Below are 18294 nucleotides of genomic sequence, written 5' to 3'. Positions count from 1 at the left end.
AGAAAACCGATTTGATACATATGCAAATTAACCTGAGATGAGTCCTGTCCCTGAGATGAGCCCAGCACTGCCTCGCATCCTCAGAATCTCCTCCTTGCTCCCCGACGTCAGAAAGCTAGAGCGCTGTAATCTCGCAATGCGCGAGCTCACGCATGTGCAGTGTCATTATAGTGTTCCTTCCCAGTGCTGGCATCAGCCTCAGGGAAGGAACTGCGCATGCGCTAGCTCGTGCATCGCGAGATTACGGCGCTCTAGCTTTCTGACGTCAGGGAGCGGTGTTGGGCTCCTTCACGCTGGACTCATCTCACGTACAGGACACATCTCAGGTTAATTTGCATATGGATCAAATAAAAGCACACAGAGCTATGGGGACTGGGTATTGCGGATGTGCTAGCGGCCATCTAGCAACCCATGTCCTCAGCTCGATACCCAAAATCCAGATGACATTTTCCCTTTAAATCCACATTTTTCAAGGACACAGGTCTATATAAAAAAAAAATCATATATGATACAGTGTGTCAAACTAAACTTAGATTTCATGTTTCACATTCATAGGAGACCTTAGGTTTAATAACTGAAAACATAGAAAAAATATCTGGTATGACGTATTTAAAGAGCAAGAAAAAAAAACACCCAGACAAGCAGATCACATGCAGATGCAGCAGTACACAGAAACCTATGCAAATCCATTGCTGAATCTACAATCAATGTGTGTGTACCACCTACTGTCATTAGAATACAGCTCCTGGACCATACGGGTTCACTACACATACCATATGAGGGAGCGGTTCTGGTACCTCCCGGGCGTGCACACTGGAATAGCTATGTGTTAATATGTTAATGCTATAGTATGTCTTTTGAGAGAAACGACATGGTCCACAGACACAATGGACTGATGGGGACTCCATTGGCTTCTATGGGAGAGTTTTCTAGGCATGTCAAGAGGTGTCTGCGCTTGGGGCGGCATTCCAGTATTTGAGCGAGCCATGTCACAGGGTATGTTCTAATAGGATATGTATAGATTACCTGCTTAGTTTTCTTTGGGACATATTCTATCATATCTGTATGTGTCTGACTTGTTATCGATACTAGTGGTATCTCGTATTTGCGATGTTGCTGCACAATCATGCGTATCTACTATATTCATGTAAATTGATCATTTTCTCTCTTTTGATTTTTTTTTACCCTTTTTTTAATATATTTACTTAATGATTCAGCGACGATACAGTTAGTAGGTTTGTTATTTAAACTACATATATTTTTGGTGTTTGTGGTACTGGGGATTAGCAGATTTCTATATCATTGTATTTATAGGTCCTGTGAGACGTTCAGTGGCACCATTTGCACAATAAAGGTTTTAAAGACACAGATCACTAGCTGGCATTACGGCCCTTGCTATGCTCTCTGTATCTTTTTACATCATGCTATTTTCTTTTCTCTGATTTATTATTTATTTTATTAGCTTAATAAAGCTGGAAATATGCTTTGGTCCCATTGACTTTTTGTGTATGTAGAAGTTCTGTGATCTGTGCAGAGGTCAGGACGGAGCAGATATGGAGTAATATCTCCAATAGTGAATGGTGGATCCGGTGTTATCTGCATAGAGGTGTTACTTGGAGTCGGGAACCAGGTAAGTCATCATGTCTGGCAGAATGGGGGGGTTGTCAAAACCCCCCTCCTGTTCTTGCACAACCCCTTTAAGCTGGCCAAACAAGTTGGGACTCAAGCATACCACTCTATTTCCGGGCAGCATCCGATCTGCATTTTTTTTTGCACATCACACAGGGACCCATTTATTTCTATGGGGCCGCAAAAAAATGCAGACATCACACTGATGTCACGTGTGACCTGCCCACCTCCAAGCGGCCCATACGCAAATTATAGAACGTGTCTTATTCCTGTCCCTTTTGCGGACAAGAATAGGCATTTCTACATAGAAATTGTGCCATGCACGCGGCCGATTACGGTATTTTGCGAGTGCGCAGTTTACGGACCGCAAAATACATATAGTTGTGTGCATGAGTCCTTAGACAGATATCTGTCACTCCCCCACCCGCTGACATGCACGCTCATGTGTTCTCAGTGGGTGGAGAGACGTAAGCTGCTGCCACACACCTCAGGAGGTGGCTTATCGCCTGGGAAAAGAAAGGCTTCTAACGTGCATAAAATTGTAGTAAAAACATGACTGCAAAATACAAAACAATGTTTTAGGCCAACCTGCGGCCCTGCAGCTGTTGCAAAACTACAACTCCCAGCATGCCCAGACAGCCTACAGCAGGTCATGATGGGAGTTTTAGTTTTTCAACAGCTGGAGGGCCACAGGTTGAACATGCCTGGTGTATACAGTACACTCTGAAGCACTTACCTCTTCTAGAAGACGTGTAACAGCATCTATATCATGGTATGTTTTAGTCATCTGGCCCACTCGTTCAGCACATAATACTGCAAGCAGAAAAAAAAATTATATATCAGTACAATGCACTGTAAAATAAAGATTACACTATGGAGTATACAGAAATGTACAACACATTAACACAAAAATTGGAAAAAAAATTAAATAAATTGCAGTCTGCTTTGGCATTTAGGATCTGAAACCACCATACATGTTCTGACTGTATTAAGCCTCATTCACACATCAGTGTTTGGTCAGTGATTTCCATCAATGATTTTGAGCCAAAACCAAGTGTGGGTTCAAAACACAGAACAGGCGCAGATCTTTCCCTTCTACCTTATGTCTGTGTAGGATCCACTCCTGGTTTTGGCTCACAATCACTGATGGAAATCACTGACCAAACACTGATGTGTGAATGAGGCATTAAATTGCCCAGGGATAGAATTAATAGGATCAGCTTCTTTTCTAGAAATAGTGCCACGACTGCCCGTGGCCACATCTGGCATTAGAATAAGGCCTCTTTCACACGACCGTTGTGTGCACCCGTGGCCGTTGTGCCGTTTTCCTTTTTTTTTCGCGGACCCCATGACTTTCAATGGGTCCGTGGAAAAAACGGAAAATGCACCGTTTTGCAGCCGCATCCGAGATCCGCGTTTCCTGGCCGTGAAAAAAATATGACCTGTCCTATTTTTTTCACGGCCAACGGTTCACGGACCCATTCAAGTCAATGGGTCCGTGAAAGAACACGGATGCACACAAGATTGGCATCCGTGTCCGTGATCCGTGGCCGTAGGTTACTTTTTATACAGACGGATCCGAAGATCCATCTGCATAAAAGCTTTTTCATAGTATATTCTAACACAGAAGCGTTCCCATGGTGATGGGGACGCTTCTAGTTAGAATACACTACAAACTGTGTACAAGACTGCCCCCTGCTGCCTGGCAGCACCCGATCTCTTACAGGGGGCCGTGATCAGCACAATTAACCCCTTCAGGTGCAGCACCTGAATGGGTTAATTGTACTATCATATCCCCCTGTAAGAGATCAGGGCTGCCAGGCAGCAGGGGGCAGACCCTCCCCCCCTCCCCAGTTTGAATATCATTGGTGGCCAGTGCGACCCCCCCCCCCCCCTCTATTGTAATAATAGGTTGGTGGCCAGTGCGGCCCCCCCCCCCTCCCTCTATTGTAATTATTCGTTGGTGGCACAGTGTGCGCCCCCCCCCCCCCCCTCCCTCCCTCTATTGTAATAATTCGTTGGTGGCACAGTGTGCGCCCTCCATCGGCCCCCCCTCCCTCTATAGCATTAACAACATTGTTAGCCAGTGTGCGGCCTCCCATCTCTCCCCCCCCCCATCATTGGTGGCAGCGGAGTTCCGATCGGAGTCCCAGTTTAATCGCTGGGGCTCCGATCGGTAACCATGGCAACCAGGACGCTACTACAGTCCTGGTTGCCATGGTTACTTAGCAATAGTACAATAGTAGAAGATTCATACTTACCTGCTGCTGGCTGCTGCTGCGATGTTCGTGTCCGGCCGGGAGCTCCACCTACTGGTAAGTGACAGGGTCTGTGCGGCGCATTGCTAAATGAACTGTCACTTACCAGTAGGAGGAGCTCCCGGCCGGACACGAAAATCGCAGCTCCCAGGTAAGTATGAATCTTTTACTATTGTACTATTGCTAGTAACCCGCTGCCACCAATGATCGGGGAGGGGGGGGGGGGATGGGAGGCTGCACACTGGCCACCAATGTTGTTAATGCTATAGAGGGAGGGGGGGCCGGTGGGGGGCGCACACTGTGCCACCAACGATTTATTACAATAGAGGGAGGAAGGGGAGGGGGGGCGCACACTGTGCCACCAACGATTTATTACAATAGAGGGAGGAAGGGGAGGGGGCGCACACTGTGCCACCAACGATTTATTACAATAGAGGGAGGAAGGGGGGGGGGGGGCGCACACTGTGCCACCAACGAATTATTACAATAGAGGGAGGAGGGGGGGGGCCGCACTGGCCACCAATGATATTCAAACTGGGGAGGGGGGGGGTCTGCCCTGATCTCTTACAGGGGGATATGATAGTACAATTAACCCCTTCAGGTGCGGCACCTGAGGGGTTAATTGTGCTGATCACGGCCCCCTGTAAGAGATCGGATACTGCTAGGCAGCAGGGGGCAGTCATGTACACAGTTTGTAGTATATTCTAACTAGAAGCGTCCCCATCACCATGGGAACGCCTCTGTGTTAGAATATACTGTCGGAAATGAGGTTTCACGATCTAACTCATATCCGACAGTATATTCTAACATAGAGGCGTTCCCATGGTGATGGGGACGCTTCAAGTTAAAATATACCATCGGATTGGAGAAAACTCCGATCCGATGGTATAAAAGGGACTCCAGACTTTACATTGAAAGTCAATGGGGACGGATACGTTTGAAATGGCACCATATTGTGTCAACGTCAAACGGATCCGTCCCCATTGACTTGCATTGTAATTCAGGACGGATCCGTTTGGCTCCGCACGGCCAGGCGGACACCAAAACGACTTTTTTTTCATGTCCGAGGATCCTCCAAAAATCAAGGAAGACCCACGGATGAAAAAACGGTCACCGATCACGGAAAAACGGGACCCCGTTTTGCGGACCGTGAAAATATACTGTCGTGTGCAATAAGCCTAAATGACATGAATGAGAATGAGCTGCAATACCAGAGAGCCCATGTACAGCCGTGGAAAAAGCACATCTAAAAATGGAAGACCGTGCAAAGCACATAAGAGTTCAGCCGGCATCAGTTCGGGATTTCTACTCTCTATGGAGCTGGATTATGTACACCCACACATACAATCCAGGCAACTGACATTATGTGGTAAGATCTCCAACTGCTTTACATAATGAGATGGATGATGAACAGTGAGCATTGGAGGCACTGTAATACCATTTCTAGAGAACAGACTAACTGCTAGATACACACAAGCACTAAATGCGTAGGAATGACTGGCATAGCACTAGTTGTACGTTGTGCTTCCTGCATTCATGGTCACAGTATGGTTTCAATAATTTATGATCAGAAATATGCTATTTTAGGCATATTTGTGTCGCTGATTGTGGCGCAAAGGTTATTTGCACCGTAATCTGCAAGTTTTCCCAGCTCACACCAGGACTAAAGAAGGGGGCACTCCGGCAGGCCCGTCTCACTCATCATTTTCAACGCCTGTTTTAGGGTACTTTCACACTAGTGTTTTTCTTTTCCGGCATAGAGTTCAGTCCTAGCGGCTCTATACTGGAAAAGAACTGATCAGGCATATCCCCATGCATTCCGAATGGAGAGCAATCCGTTCAGGATGCATCAAGATGACTTCAGTTCAGTCATTTTGACTGATCAGGCAAAAGATAAAACCGTGGTAGCATGCTACGGTTTTATCTCCGGAAAAAAAAACTGAAGACTTGCCGGAATGCCGGATCCAGCATTTTTCCCCATAGGAATTTATTAGTGCCGGATCCATCCTTCCGGCCTGCGCATGCGCAGACCGGTAAAAATGTGAAATAAGATACTAGACGGATCCGTCTGTCCAAATGACAAGCGGAGAGATGATGCGCTCTTGCAATGCATCCGGATCTGTCTCACAAGTGCTTTCAGTCACATGCAGATCGGAGGATCCGACACTGCCGCAAGTGTGAAAATAGCCTTAGGCTCAGAAAATGGTCTAAATGTAAGATAGCAAAGAAGCTGGCTTACATTTAGACTGGCGCCTCTACATAACTTCGGCGATCCACCGCCAGCGCAGAGGCTTAATACCTGGTAAGACTGGCGTCTAAAATGCCGGTCTTAATAGATGAGCCCCTTAATATTTATCTCAATGTCAGAATTTTTTTTCTCCCCTCCAGAAAACTGTCAGCCATTATGTAAATGACCTTTCCCTACAAAAGATAGAACTACAGCAACGGGAAATAAAGCATCATGTAAATTGGGAATTACACATTTCCATTGCTCATAGCAAACCTTGAATGTAATAACATGTAAAAAAGATAGGAACTAATGTGTACGTTATTTATATCAGCCATACGTAGGTTGGGTTCACACAGTTTAATTTCTGTCTTTTTTTTTTGCAGGGTTTTTTTTCTAGGGAAAAAAACCCCTAACAGCGCCAAATGTTAGCAGAAAGTCTAAGGGAATTATGAAATGCAACACATAGATTTGTTCTTTTGAAAGTTGCACTTTTTTAATTGTATTGCGTTTTATGCGTTTATGGAGTTTATTTAAAGGAGTTGTCTGGGAATATATCAAGATTGCCTTCACATGTCTCCACTCCTATAGCTGCTTAGGTGGGACCTTGATACACTGCGCTCCATCGCCACACAGAATTCACTTCAGTGATGCAATGTGCAGTCAGGCTGCTCAGCCTGCCTATCTCATGATGGACGATCGCTCCAGTACTACTGATCGTAGAGCAGGAACTCTGCTCCACAACAGTCACTATGAGATCCTCTGGCATGGCTGAGAAGCCCGACCGTGACGGGGAGTAAGATGACAGCATTACTATGTCTCACACCATTAAAAAAAATGCATGTGACATAAAAACAAAATGTATGCTGTTTTATTGGCATTTTTAGTGGCAAAAACAGGTCACACAAAAAGTATGTGTGTAGGAGCCCTCACTTGCAGCTTCTGGTCCAGGAGCATATTAGTCTTTATTTTATAGCTCCCTAAAAAACTGCACCAAAACCAGAAGTGGGTCCACGGCACATCCGAAAATACTTTCCATCACATGTGAACTCACCTAATATATATTATGCAATGGTAAAACAAATAGCATAGGGAAGCTCATGCCTATGTTTTTCGTTGCTATAAAAGCAACTAAACTACAGAAACCAACATTACACAGTAAGGGCTCATGCACACGGCCATTCCTCGCAGTTCCGTGCATTGGGGACCGCAATTTGCGGTCCCCAATGTACGGGCAACATCCGTGCAGATTCTACAGATGGATCCAGACCCATTCAACATGTTCTTATTTTTTTTGCGGTGCAGAAGCATGGAGAGAAAGCCCATGAAAGCATTCACTAGTGATTCAGTGGAGTTCCATGCCTCCGTTCCACACCGCAACTTCCGGATTGTGGACCCATTCAAGTGAATGGGTTCGCATCCATGATGTGGTGAGCACATGACCGGCGCCAACATATTGCAGACCCGCCGTTTGCAGGCCGCAATACGGGACAGCTGACCAACTTCCACATGCATAAGCCCTAAAAATATATATTTTTTATGGTTTTACGGAAAGCAAAATGTATTTTTAAAAAGGCATTAGTGGAGAATTGTCAATTTATAGCTAAGATGATTAATAGCAAAGCAGAAAATGAGCTGAGATAAAGACATATAAATAGCAAGAAGGAACTGCCCAAGACACCACTCCACAAACAAACTGCTGCTTCACACCCATAAGGTGTGTACGTCGGGTAAGCAGTGAGATAACTTATCATAGCAGTGAGATGTAGCATTGTACAGAATGGGATTTTAAGATCCTATTCACACAAGGCAGCCAAAACTCATGCTATTTTAGGTTATGCTCTATCCATCTTTTTACTTTTGCAACAGCACAAAAAATATTAAAATATTTTACAATACATTACCAAGAACATGGTAACGAATATATTAATACAATATTACCATCAACATATTGTCATTTTTTCATTTTAGTTCCCACCTCCTAAAAAACTACTTTTTTGATCACTTGTTATTAGAGTATAACTGTCATTTTATTTTTGTAATGTATAGAGGCAGTGATACTGACCATTGTAATATACTTTAATTACTAAAATCGTACAGAGGAGCGTTGCTAAGGCTCAAAATGGGTCACTTTAGAGCAATTTTTCAAACAGAAATGTACGATTTCAGTAATTAAAGTATATTACAAAAATGTTTTTTTCGGTGGCAACTAAGTATAAATAAGCAATTCTGGCATTTATTTGTTTTTTTTTCTAGATAATTTACGTGATATTTGTGTTGCGCAGGTTGTTAAGGATGCGGCAATACCAACTGTGAGGGAGATTTTATTTTTGTAATTTTTTCCATTGAAAAGTGTATTTTCAATGGTAAAAAGAGTATTTTTTAATAGAATTTTTAAAAACTTAATACAATATAGTTTAATACAAGAGGACTATAACAGGCAATCTTTTGATTGATCTGAAATACAATGCACTATCCCTATATACTATACATACTGACTATACTGACACTGACCAGGGAGGCGTAGCCTGCTGAGGAACACTCAAGGCAGGCTTGGGGCTTACACCAGGTCTCAGCCAGCCTACACACACGATTGCATTTGCGGGTGCTGAAGGGAGTCCGCTCCCTCTGTCACCGCTTACATCCGGAGGTGCTATTGTCTGTGGCATATAGGGGGTTAAACAGCCTGGATCGGCCCTCCTGCCGATCCAGGCTGTTAGAGCAGTAGTGCAGATCTCATGTGAGAGTCGAGCCCCCTCTCTCCGCTGCACAGGGGACCTATGAAAAGAGGCCTGCTCAGTCTCAACCTGGTGTTATGAAATAGGATAGTCTTTTTGCTAGGTAATCTGCATGAAAGGAAAGTTATGGCTGCATGCAGTGGAATGTCCATTGTGAAATTTCCGCTTCGGCATTTGCTGTGTTTCCATGTGGATTTTGCTGTGGATTTGCTGCGGATCTTCTGCGGATCTCCCCCTCTACATTGCAAAGGGTAAAATCTGTGGTCACCTGCGGCATGATTTGCCATGCTGTGGATTTAAAATCCACACTGCAGGTCAGTTTATGTGGAAAATTATTTTCAGAAATCTCATCCACATTGTAGGTATCAGGACTCAGGATCTGTCACATGCAAATCTGCAACAATTTACCCCATGTGTGTATGTACTGTGGGGGTTCGCTCTGGTAGATAGGGTAAGCGGGCGCAGTACAGAGGCAAAATATAAGTTCTTGACTCAAAACGTCAGCGTTTATTCACAGTTGAGGCAATTGCACAAAACAGCACGTAACTTTGCATCTTGGTGTTAATTCACACACAATGGAAAGTTCATGTAACACAGGTCACTCTGCTGGCAGTTCTGCCTCCAGTAGTCCACAGCAGGCTTTAGGGGGCCTGTTTCCCCAGCATGCGGCTCTCAGCCCTCCAGCACGGCACAAAGCCTCAGATCCCAAAAACAGAGACATCTCTGCCTATTTAAGGACAGCCAGGTGCTGCCAAAACCCGGACTGGCACTTAAACTCCGGTCCGGTATTTGACCTCACCTGGCTGGAAACCAGCCCAGCCGCACATGGAAAATACCTGCCTTGCCGGACACAACCCCAACCCCTCACTGTGTCACAGTATCTGAACATTACCATCGCTTTACAAATGTTCTGAGCTTAGAAAGTGGTGCCTACCACAAGCAAATAAGAAATAAGCCGCAAGGAGTGTAATAAACATTACAGCGCATGACACAAAGATAAAGAGTGACTTGTTCAAAAAGTCAAAGATCATAAGGTTTCATTATGATAACATCTGGGCATAGTCTGGGATCAAGGGTTCATGTAAAATATTCAACATAGTTCAATGTTATCAAGCTCTATCATAGCTGTCATTGAAATGACGTGATTTGAAAGAAGTAAATCATTTTATTGCAGGCCCCTAAAAGGCGTTTTCTGAGACTTTATACTGTTGACCTATGCTCTGGGTAGGTCAGTATCTGATCGATGGGGGAGAGGGGGTCTGACACCCTCGCCAATCAGCTGTTTGAGAAGGTACCGGTACTGCCAGTAGCGCCGCAGCCTTTTCTAAGCTGACCAAGCACAGCACCATCCATTTGATTGCAGCTGCATTTAGTATAGCAGCTCAGCCCCATTGACTTCAATGGGGCTGAGCTACACCTAGGCCATGTGACCGATGACCGAGACGTCTTATGGTCTAGGCCAGTGATGCCCAACCTGCGGCCCTCCAGCTGTTGAAAAACTACAACTCCCAGCATGCCTGCACAGTCTACAGCTATTAGAGCATGCTGGGAGTTGTAGTTTTGCAAAAGCTGGAGGGCAGCTCAGTTTGGTTCCAGATTCTGGAAAGCGTTCTGTACTCGTCTGGGTGTACAATTGTCCTTCTCTTCGGCTTTTCATCCTCAGTCGAATGGACAGACGGAGCGCACTAATCAGAATCTGGAGACTTACTTGAGATGTTTTGTTTCAGAGAATCAGGAAGAGTGGTCTTCATTTTTGTCGTTAGCCGAGTTTGCTATAAATAACCGTAGACAGGAATCCACTGATAAGTCGCCGTTTTTTGGGGCATATGGGTTATATCCACAGTTTGGTACATTTTCTGGTGCTCAAAATTCCGGCATTCCTGAGGAGGAACGATTTTCCTCTTCTTTGTCTTCTACTTGGCGGCAAATCCAAAATAACCTGAAAAAGATGGGCAACAGGTATAAGCGTGTGGCTGACAGGAGACGTATGAGTGGTCCGGACCTGAGAGTGGGTGATTCTGTGTGGTTGTCTATAAGAAACATTAAACTTAAGGTACCTTCTTGGAAGTTGGGCCCAAGATTTATTGGTCCATATAAGATCACTGCCATTGTTAACCCTGTAGCCTTCCGTCTTGAACTTCCTCAGGCATTGAAAATCCATAACGTATTTCATAAATCGTTGCTAAAGAAATGTGTTGAACATGTTGAGCCGTCCTCCTTGCCTCCCGCTCCTGTCATGGTGGACGGCAATTTAGAATTTCAGATCAGCAGGATTGTGGACTCCCGAGTTCTCCGGAGATCCCTACAGTATCTCGTTCATTGGAGAGGGTACGGACCAGAGGAGAGGATGTGGGTTCCAGCGACCGATGTTAATGCTAGTCATCTGGTGAGAGCATTCCACAGAGCTCATCCTGATAAGGTCGGTCCTGGATGCTCGGAGGTCACCCGCAGAAAGGGGGATACTGTCACATCTGTGACAGGTCCCAGAAGGTCTGAAAGATTATCTATGCATTAGTTATCTGACAGCCTCTTTTGGTTTCACTTTGTCTGTGTGTTGCTGGTATGTCCACACCTCCTGTTTCGGTGTGGATCATGTGACCTCTACCACACCCTAGCTAGCTTCATTTGGTCTTGGAAGAGCTGGAGTGTGGTTCGTGTTGAAGTCCTGTTCATCCTTCATCCTCTGAAGTTAAGTGTTCCGCTTGTCGTGTTTTGTATTCCCCCCCTGGTCGAACAGATGCAGAATCTGACTTTGGAGGTAGCAGACCTCCGCGCAACTGTCTTGCAGATTCAGAGTCCACAGGCTGCTGGTTCCGGTGGTGGGTCCCAGGCCTGTCCTGAACCGAAGGTGGCTCTCCCGGACAGGTTTTCCGGGGGTAGTGACAATTTCATCCGGTTCAGGGAGTCATGTAAATTATACTTTAAGCTGCGTCCATACTCTTCTGGGGATGAGTGTCAACATGTGGGTATGATTATTTCATTGCTTAAAGAGGACGCCCAATCTTGGGCTTTTTCTCTGCTGACCGGATCACTGTCCCTCCGGTCGGTAGATGAATTCTTCAGAGCCTTGGGTCTCATCTACGATGACCCGGATCGGATCTCTCAGGCCGAGACCAAGTTCCGGAGTTTGCGGCAGGGAGATCGTTCCGCGGAGACCTATTGCTCTGAATTTAGGAGATGGGCTACCGATACTGAGTGGAACGATCCTGCTCTCCGCAGCCAATTCTGTCAGGGTCTCTCTGAGAGACTGCAGGACGCGTTGGCCTTTCATGAAAATCCTGTGTCAATGGAGGCAGCTATGTCCCTTGCTGTACGTCTAGATAGATGCCTGAGGGAGAGATCTAGGGGTCCTCACCTTCAGGACGTACTGTCCAATAAGGGTACTGCTTCCTTTGACACTTATGGTGGAGAGACACTGGTAGTTGCGCCTTGTGATGAGCCTATGCAGTTTGGAGGAGCTACTCCTGGCAAAAGCTTGGGTCATGTGAAAGGAGTCTGCTTTTATTGTGGCAAGAAGGGACATTTTGTGAAAATTTGTCCGTACTTGCAGCATCAAGGTGTAAACAAAAAGAAAAAACCTTTTAATCCTCAAATTACTATTGGTGGTGTGGAGCAAGAAAACCTACATTTGTCTTTTACTGGTAGTACCCGTTTTCTCCTGACTGCCGAGGTGGCGCTAGAGTCCAAAACTCTGAAAATCGAAGCATTTATCGACAGTGGGGCAGGAGTTAACTTGATTGATGGAGAGTTTGTACGCATTCAAGGGTTGACTACTAATGCATTAGAGAAAAGTATTTCTGTCTTTGCAATTGACTCAGCACCTCTCACCCAAAAATGTCTGTCGCAAGTAGTGAATGACATTCATTTAAGAGTGGGTGATTTGCATCAGGAATCTATCTCCTGTTATGTATTGGAGGGTCTGCCTGCTCCGTTGGTGTTGGGCTTACCATGGTTAAGCAAACATAACCCTAACATCGACTGGCAAGCGAGACAGATTCTCAATTGGAGTGATTTTTGCATGGATAACTGTCTTAATGCATCATTCTCTATGGTGACCACTAAAACTGTACCCTCGTTCATTTCAGAATTTTCTAATGTTTTCTCTGAGAGTGGTAATCAGGAGTTGCCTCCGCATCGGGAGTATGACTGTCCCGTCAATCTTATTCCCGGAGCTAAATTGCCCAAATCTCGGTTGTATAATCTTTCGGAACCCGAAAGAAGGCCATGTGAGAGTATATTACTGAGAGTTTGGCAAAGGGACATATAAGACCATCCAAGTCCCCAGTGGCTGCTGGGTTTTTCTTTGTAAAGAAAAAAGAAGGTACCCTGAGAACATGCCTGGACTTCCGTGAGCTCAATCGTATTACCGTCCGTGATCCTTACCCCCTTCCTTTGATTCTGGATTTGTTCAGTCAGATTGTCAGTGCCAAGGTGTTCTCTAAGTTGGATCTGAGGGGGGCATATAATCTGGTAAGGATCAAGGAGGGGGATGAGTGGAAGACCGCATTTAATACCCCTGAGGGTCATTTTGAAAACCTGGTCATGCCCTTTGGGTTAACCCAGTGTTTCCCAACCAGTGTGCCTCCAGCTGTTGCAAAACTACAACTCCCAGCATGCCCGCCCAGCCAAGGGCTGTCCATGCATGCTGGGAGTTGTAGTTTTGCAACAGCTGGAGGCACACTGGTTGGGAAACACTGGGTTAACCAATGCTCCTGCAGTTTTTCAACACTTTGTCAGACATCTTTCATCATCTGGTGGGGAGGTTTGTCGTTGTATACCTTGATGACATACTAATTTATTCGCCTGATATAGAGACTCATCAGGATCATGTGAGACAGGTGTTACAGATCCTAAGAGAGAATAAGTTGTATGCTAAGATAGAAAAGTGTGTATTTGCTGTACAGGAAGTGCAATTTCTGGGTTACCTGCTCTCATCCTCAGGTTTTCGTATGGATCCCGAAAAGGTCCGTGCTGTGTTGGACTGGGATCGACCCGAAAATCTGAAAGCGCTTATGCTGTTTTTGGGGTTTACCAACTACTACCGTAAATTTATCTTGAACTATTCATCGGTGGTTAAACCTTTAACAGACATGACTAGGAAGGCTGCGGATATTTCTGTCTGGTCTGATGCGGCATTACAGGCCTTTTCTGCTGTGAAAGAATGTTTTGCTTCGGCCCCTATTCTGATGCAACCGGACTTGACTCAGCCATTTATTGTTGAGGTTGACGCGTCAGAGGTAGGGGTAGGAGCAATCTTGTCGCAAGGTCCTTCACCTAGTAAATGGCGCCCATGTGCATTTTTTTTAAAAAACTGCTGAAAGGAATTATGATGTGGGGAATAGGGAATTGCTGGCCATTAAGTTGGCGTTCGAGGAATGGCGGCATTGGTTGGAAGGAGCAATTCACCCTATTACAGTAATTACGGATCACAAGAATCTGGCCTACCTGGAGTCGGTTAAGCGACTGAACCCAAGGCAGGCCAGATGGTCATTGTTTTTCACCAGATTTAACTTCATCGTCACTTACCGCCCTGGGGTTAAGAACGTCAAGGCGGATGCTTTGTCGCATAGCTTTCCTGAGGGGGTGAGTCTAATGACCCTAGTCCCATTTTATCTGAAGGGGTAGTCATATCCGCTCTTTATCCTGATCTTGAGGCCATGGTGTTGGAGGCACAGGAGGATGCTCCGTACTCTTGTCCTCAGGGAAGTTGTTTGTTCCCTCCGAATTACATCACAAGGTGTTCGAAGAACATCACTGTATGGTGCTTGCTGGGCACCCTGGGAGCAGATCGACTGTCGATCTCATCTCTCACAGATTTTGGTGGCCGGGGTTGCGTAAGTGTGTTGAGGACTATGTGTCAGCCTGTGGTACCCGTACACGTGCTAAGGTGAAACATACTCGGTCTTCCGGATCTCTGCTTCCATTGCCCATCCCGTCCAGACCTTGGACTCATTTGTCCATGGATTTTATCACGAATTTACCGAATTCTTCGGGAAAAACTGTGATTCTGGTGGTTGTAGATCGTTTTAGTACAATGGCACACTTTATTGCATTACCTAGTCTACCCAATGCTAAAACTCTTGCGCAGGTGTTTGTGAAACTACATGGCATTCCCTCTGATGTGGTGTCCGATAGAGGGACTCAGTTTGTTTCCAGATTCTGGAAAGCGTTCTGTACTCGTCTGGGTGTACAATTGTCCTTCTCTTCGGCTTTTCATCCTCAGTCGAACGGACAGACGGAGCGCACCAATCAGAATCTGGAGACTTACTAAGGTCGGTCCTGGATGCCCGGAGGTCACCCGTAGAAGGGTGGATACTGTCACATCTGTGGCAGGTCCCAGAAGGTCTGAAAGATTATCTATGCATTAGTGATCTGACAGCCTCTTTTGGTTTCACTTTGTCTGTGTGTTGCTGGTATGTCCACACCTCCTGTTTAGGTGTGGATCATGTGACCTCTACCACACCCTATTTAGTCTGACTTTTCCCATCACTCCTTGCTTGGGATAGCTTCATTTGGTCTTGGAAGAGCTGGAGTGTGGTTCATGGGTTGTTTACTAGGCCTCAGTGAGACGCTAGTTCCTTCACCAGGGAAGGAACAGGTGGTCTCTGCCCTGTGATTATCTTTAGGGCATCTGAGGGTCACCAGGGTTTTCTAGGTTCCCGTGTATGGGTATCTCTACCATCGAGAGGTGCCCATACGGATAGGAGTTAGGGCCAGGAGCAGGGTTTTATAGGTGGTAACCCTTTTCCTTCCCTAGCGGTGAGGCCTAGTGTCTTTCCCCTTCCTTCTTGATTGTCTTTTGGTGTTCTCCCCTACTACATCCGTGACAGCAGCAGATTGAGCATCCCTGGTCTAGGCGAAGCTGAAAGAAGGCCACAGCACTACGGTGAATGCCGAGGTTTTCTCAAACAGCTGATCGACGGGTGTTGGACACCCAATGATCAGATACTAATGACCTATCCAGAGAATAGGTCATCAGTATAAAAGTCTTAGAAAACCCCTTTAAAGGGGTCTCCAGCCTTGAAGCCTGCAACCAAGATCTGTGCCCCTGAACATAGAAAAGAAAGACTCAACTGTCAGTGGTCCCATCACTGCTCCGTTTCCAGCCACACCCAGTCCTCGCAGTACTAGGAAGCAGGCACAGAGTATTGAACACTGCATCACAGAAAGAACCAGCCGCTTTATGGTCGTAAACGAAGCAGTGGCAGGACCAGGAACAGGAACAGTTGAGTCTTCATTTTTTACGTTCAGGGGAACAGGTCTGGACCAAAAGGAGGTTGTGAACTCCAAGGAGGAGGTGGGAAAAAATGAAAGCAGCAGCATTGAAACAAAAATGGTTGGGATCAAACCAAACATTCTCAATAATTGCCTGATCATAAACATAGGTGATAGCTGCACTTGCATGCAGAAATCATCTCCTTGGTATGGGGACAAACGGTCATCACGGAGATCACTCATTCCCATACAGATTCATTGTTCTAGAGGTGGATTTTTGTCTATATAGGATGATGCGCTGCCAGCAAATGATGATTTGATGTACCGCATAAAAGATGTGGTCACCCAATGAGCAAACATTTCCTCATTCATCAGGTGATCGGGGTTACACCCCATGGGGCAGTTATCAGGGACAAGCGTTGGTCCGTATGCTCAACACTGATCAAACGGCCTTTACTTTCATCCCATTAGACAGCTGTGGGGTAAAGCAAGGTCATACATTGCAGAATTATTTTATCTAGAGCCCATCTCCTGCAGCGTGGAGAAAGAACGCGATATACAAGGGCTTCTCTCTCCTCGTTCTAGCGATCGCTGGAGGTCTCAGAACTCAGACCCCCACCAATCAAAACTTTGAATATGCCTTTAAGGTTTACTGCAGTCAAGAACATGTCTAACTATGCACATATAAACATAGATGCATGTATAGTGTTAACCAGCACTAAACATACTTTATTGCCAGATTTTTTTTTTAATCTTTTTGTTTCCGTAGAAACAACTTCTTTATAACTGGAGCTTTGACAAAGGAGATCCCAAGGAATAATAATCACGTTACCATAGAAACAAATGACTGCTCTAAGAATGAAGCATGTGCAGACGATATACACAAGTGAGTAATAAATACCAAATCATCCAGCCAAACCTGCAGTTACTGATAAAAGTTTCATCAGCGAGACGTGCGGTATGTGACCGCTCTCAGCCAAACAGCAGATACTGTACTGCAAAGGAGTCTAAAGATTTTCTAAGGTTTTGGCTTCATTGACACTCAAATAATAGTGAAAATGCTAAACTTTTAATCAATCGTCATGTCTAAAAGCTCATCTTGGGGATTTCTGCTCTGGGTTTTGAACATACAGTCTGCTGTTTCTCTATGGACACATTTATTTTCTTTCACTTTTATCTCTTCTATTGTTTAAATCACATTTTTATGTTAAACATATTTTTAAAGATTTTTTTGATGTTATTTTTAATTTTCCATGTCAATATCTATAGTTATATATAAGCTTAATATAAGGCACCGCTTCTTGGTCTGTACAGAACACTTTACTGCTTTTATCATTTCAGGCAGTATTACAATGACAGATATCACCTACATGTATAGATAATACAGGATCCACCATTCACAATAGGTGATATCACAGCTTATCTACTCCCTCCTGAACTCTGCACAGGTCACACTTCATGTCTAGAAAAATGTCCTATAGTCACTGAGGTCCTCTCCTGACGATTGCGTCTATGGTCCATGGGGCTGCCGTAAAGCAATTCTCTAAACGCTTTCTAAATGCTGTTAAGAACAGCTCAGGCAAGATGGCCGCCCCCATAATAATCTTCAGGAGATAGCACTCAGAAACAGCTGGATATCTGACTTGGCTATATTCCAATGTCAAAATCCCAAGGCTTTTTGGAAAGTTGGATTTTGACTCAAAGGGAGCCACTTCCAATAGGTGGCACTGGGGAGATGGTTCTCTTTCTTGGGAGATACCTCTTTGCATACACTACAAAGTGTGAAATCTGTGGCCAAAATCTGCACTATAAACGCACATTCTGCAGATTTCAAATCCGTACCGCAACTCAAGATATGTGCAGACTTAATTTCAGAAACCGTCGGCAGTGTACGGATGACAGTTTACAATCTCACCCACTTGCTGCTCCAGTAGATGCTGCAGTGTTATAGAGAATTTGCGCAGGTAAAATCTGCAGTACAAGTGAATGAGAATTTGTCACATGCTGTGGACATTGCCCATGTGGAAAGGGGAGCATAGTCTGGACTTTCCAACCTGCAGCATGCTTATTCTGTTCTGCAAAGGTTGTAGATTTCACCACTTATTGTGCGGCAGGGATGGAATCCGCTGTGAATCCTCAGCACAATCTGCCTACAACACATTCAGATTTTGCTGCAGATTTGCAGCGAGATCCACCGGGGAATATATCAGTCCACGAAATAGCCTGT

The 18294-nt window shown here is 45.2% G+C and overlaps 1 protein-coding gene across 8 annotated transcripts in view; it reads right to left on the bottom strand.

Moving 5' to 3' along the window:
• Nucleotides 1–18294, bottom strand: part of TRAK1 (trafficking kinesin protein 1) — a 159494-nt gene that overhangs the window by 61998 nt on the left and 79202 nt on the right. For all 8 annotated transcript variants that reach the window (XM_040433645.1, XM_040433642.1, XM_040433644.1 and 5 more), the window contains one exon: nucleotides 2366–2442. In XM_040433645.1, the coding sequence (XP_040289579.1) occupies nucleotides 2366–2416 (51 nt within the window). In that variant the 5' untranslated portion in view covers nucleotides 2417–2442. The remainder of the gene's footprint in view (nucleotides 1–2365; nucleotides 2443–18294) is intronic.

The sequence above is a fragment of the Bufo bufo genome, chromosome 5, assembly GCF_905171765.1.
Source record: "Bufo bufo chromosome 5, aBufBuf1.1, whole genome shotgun sequence".
NCBI classification, from domain to species: domain Eukaryota; kingdom Metazoa; phylum Chordata; class Amphibia; order Anura; family Bufonidae; genus Bufo; species Bufo bufo.
The sequence above is the reverse complement of the archived record's forward strand: the minus strand, read 5'-3'. Positions and strand labels throughout refer to the sequence as shown.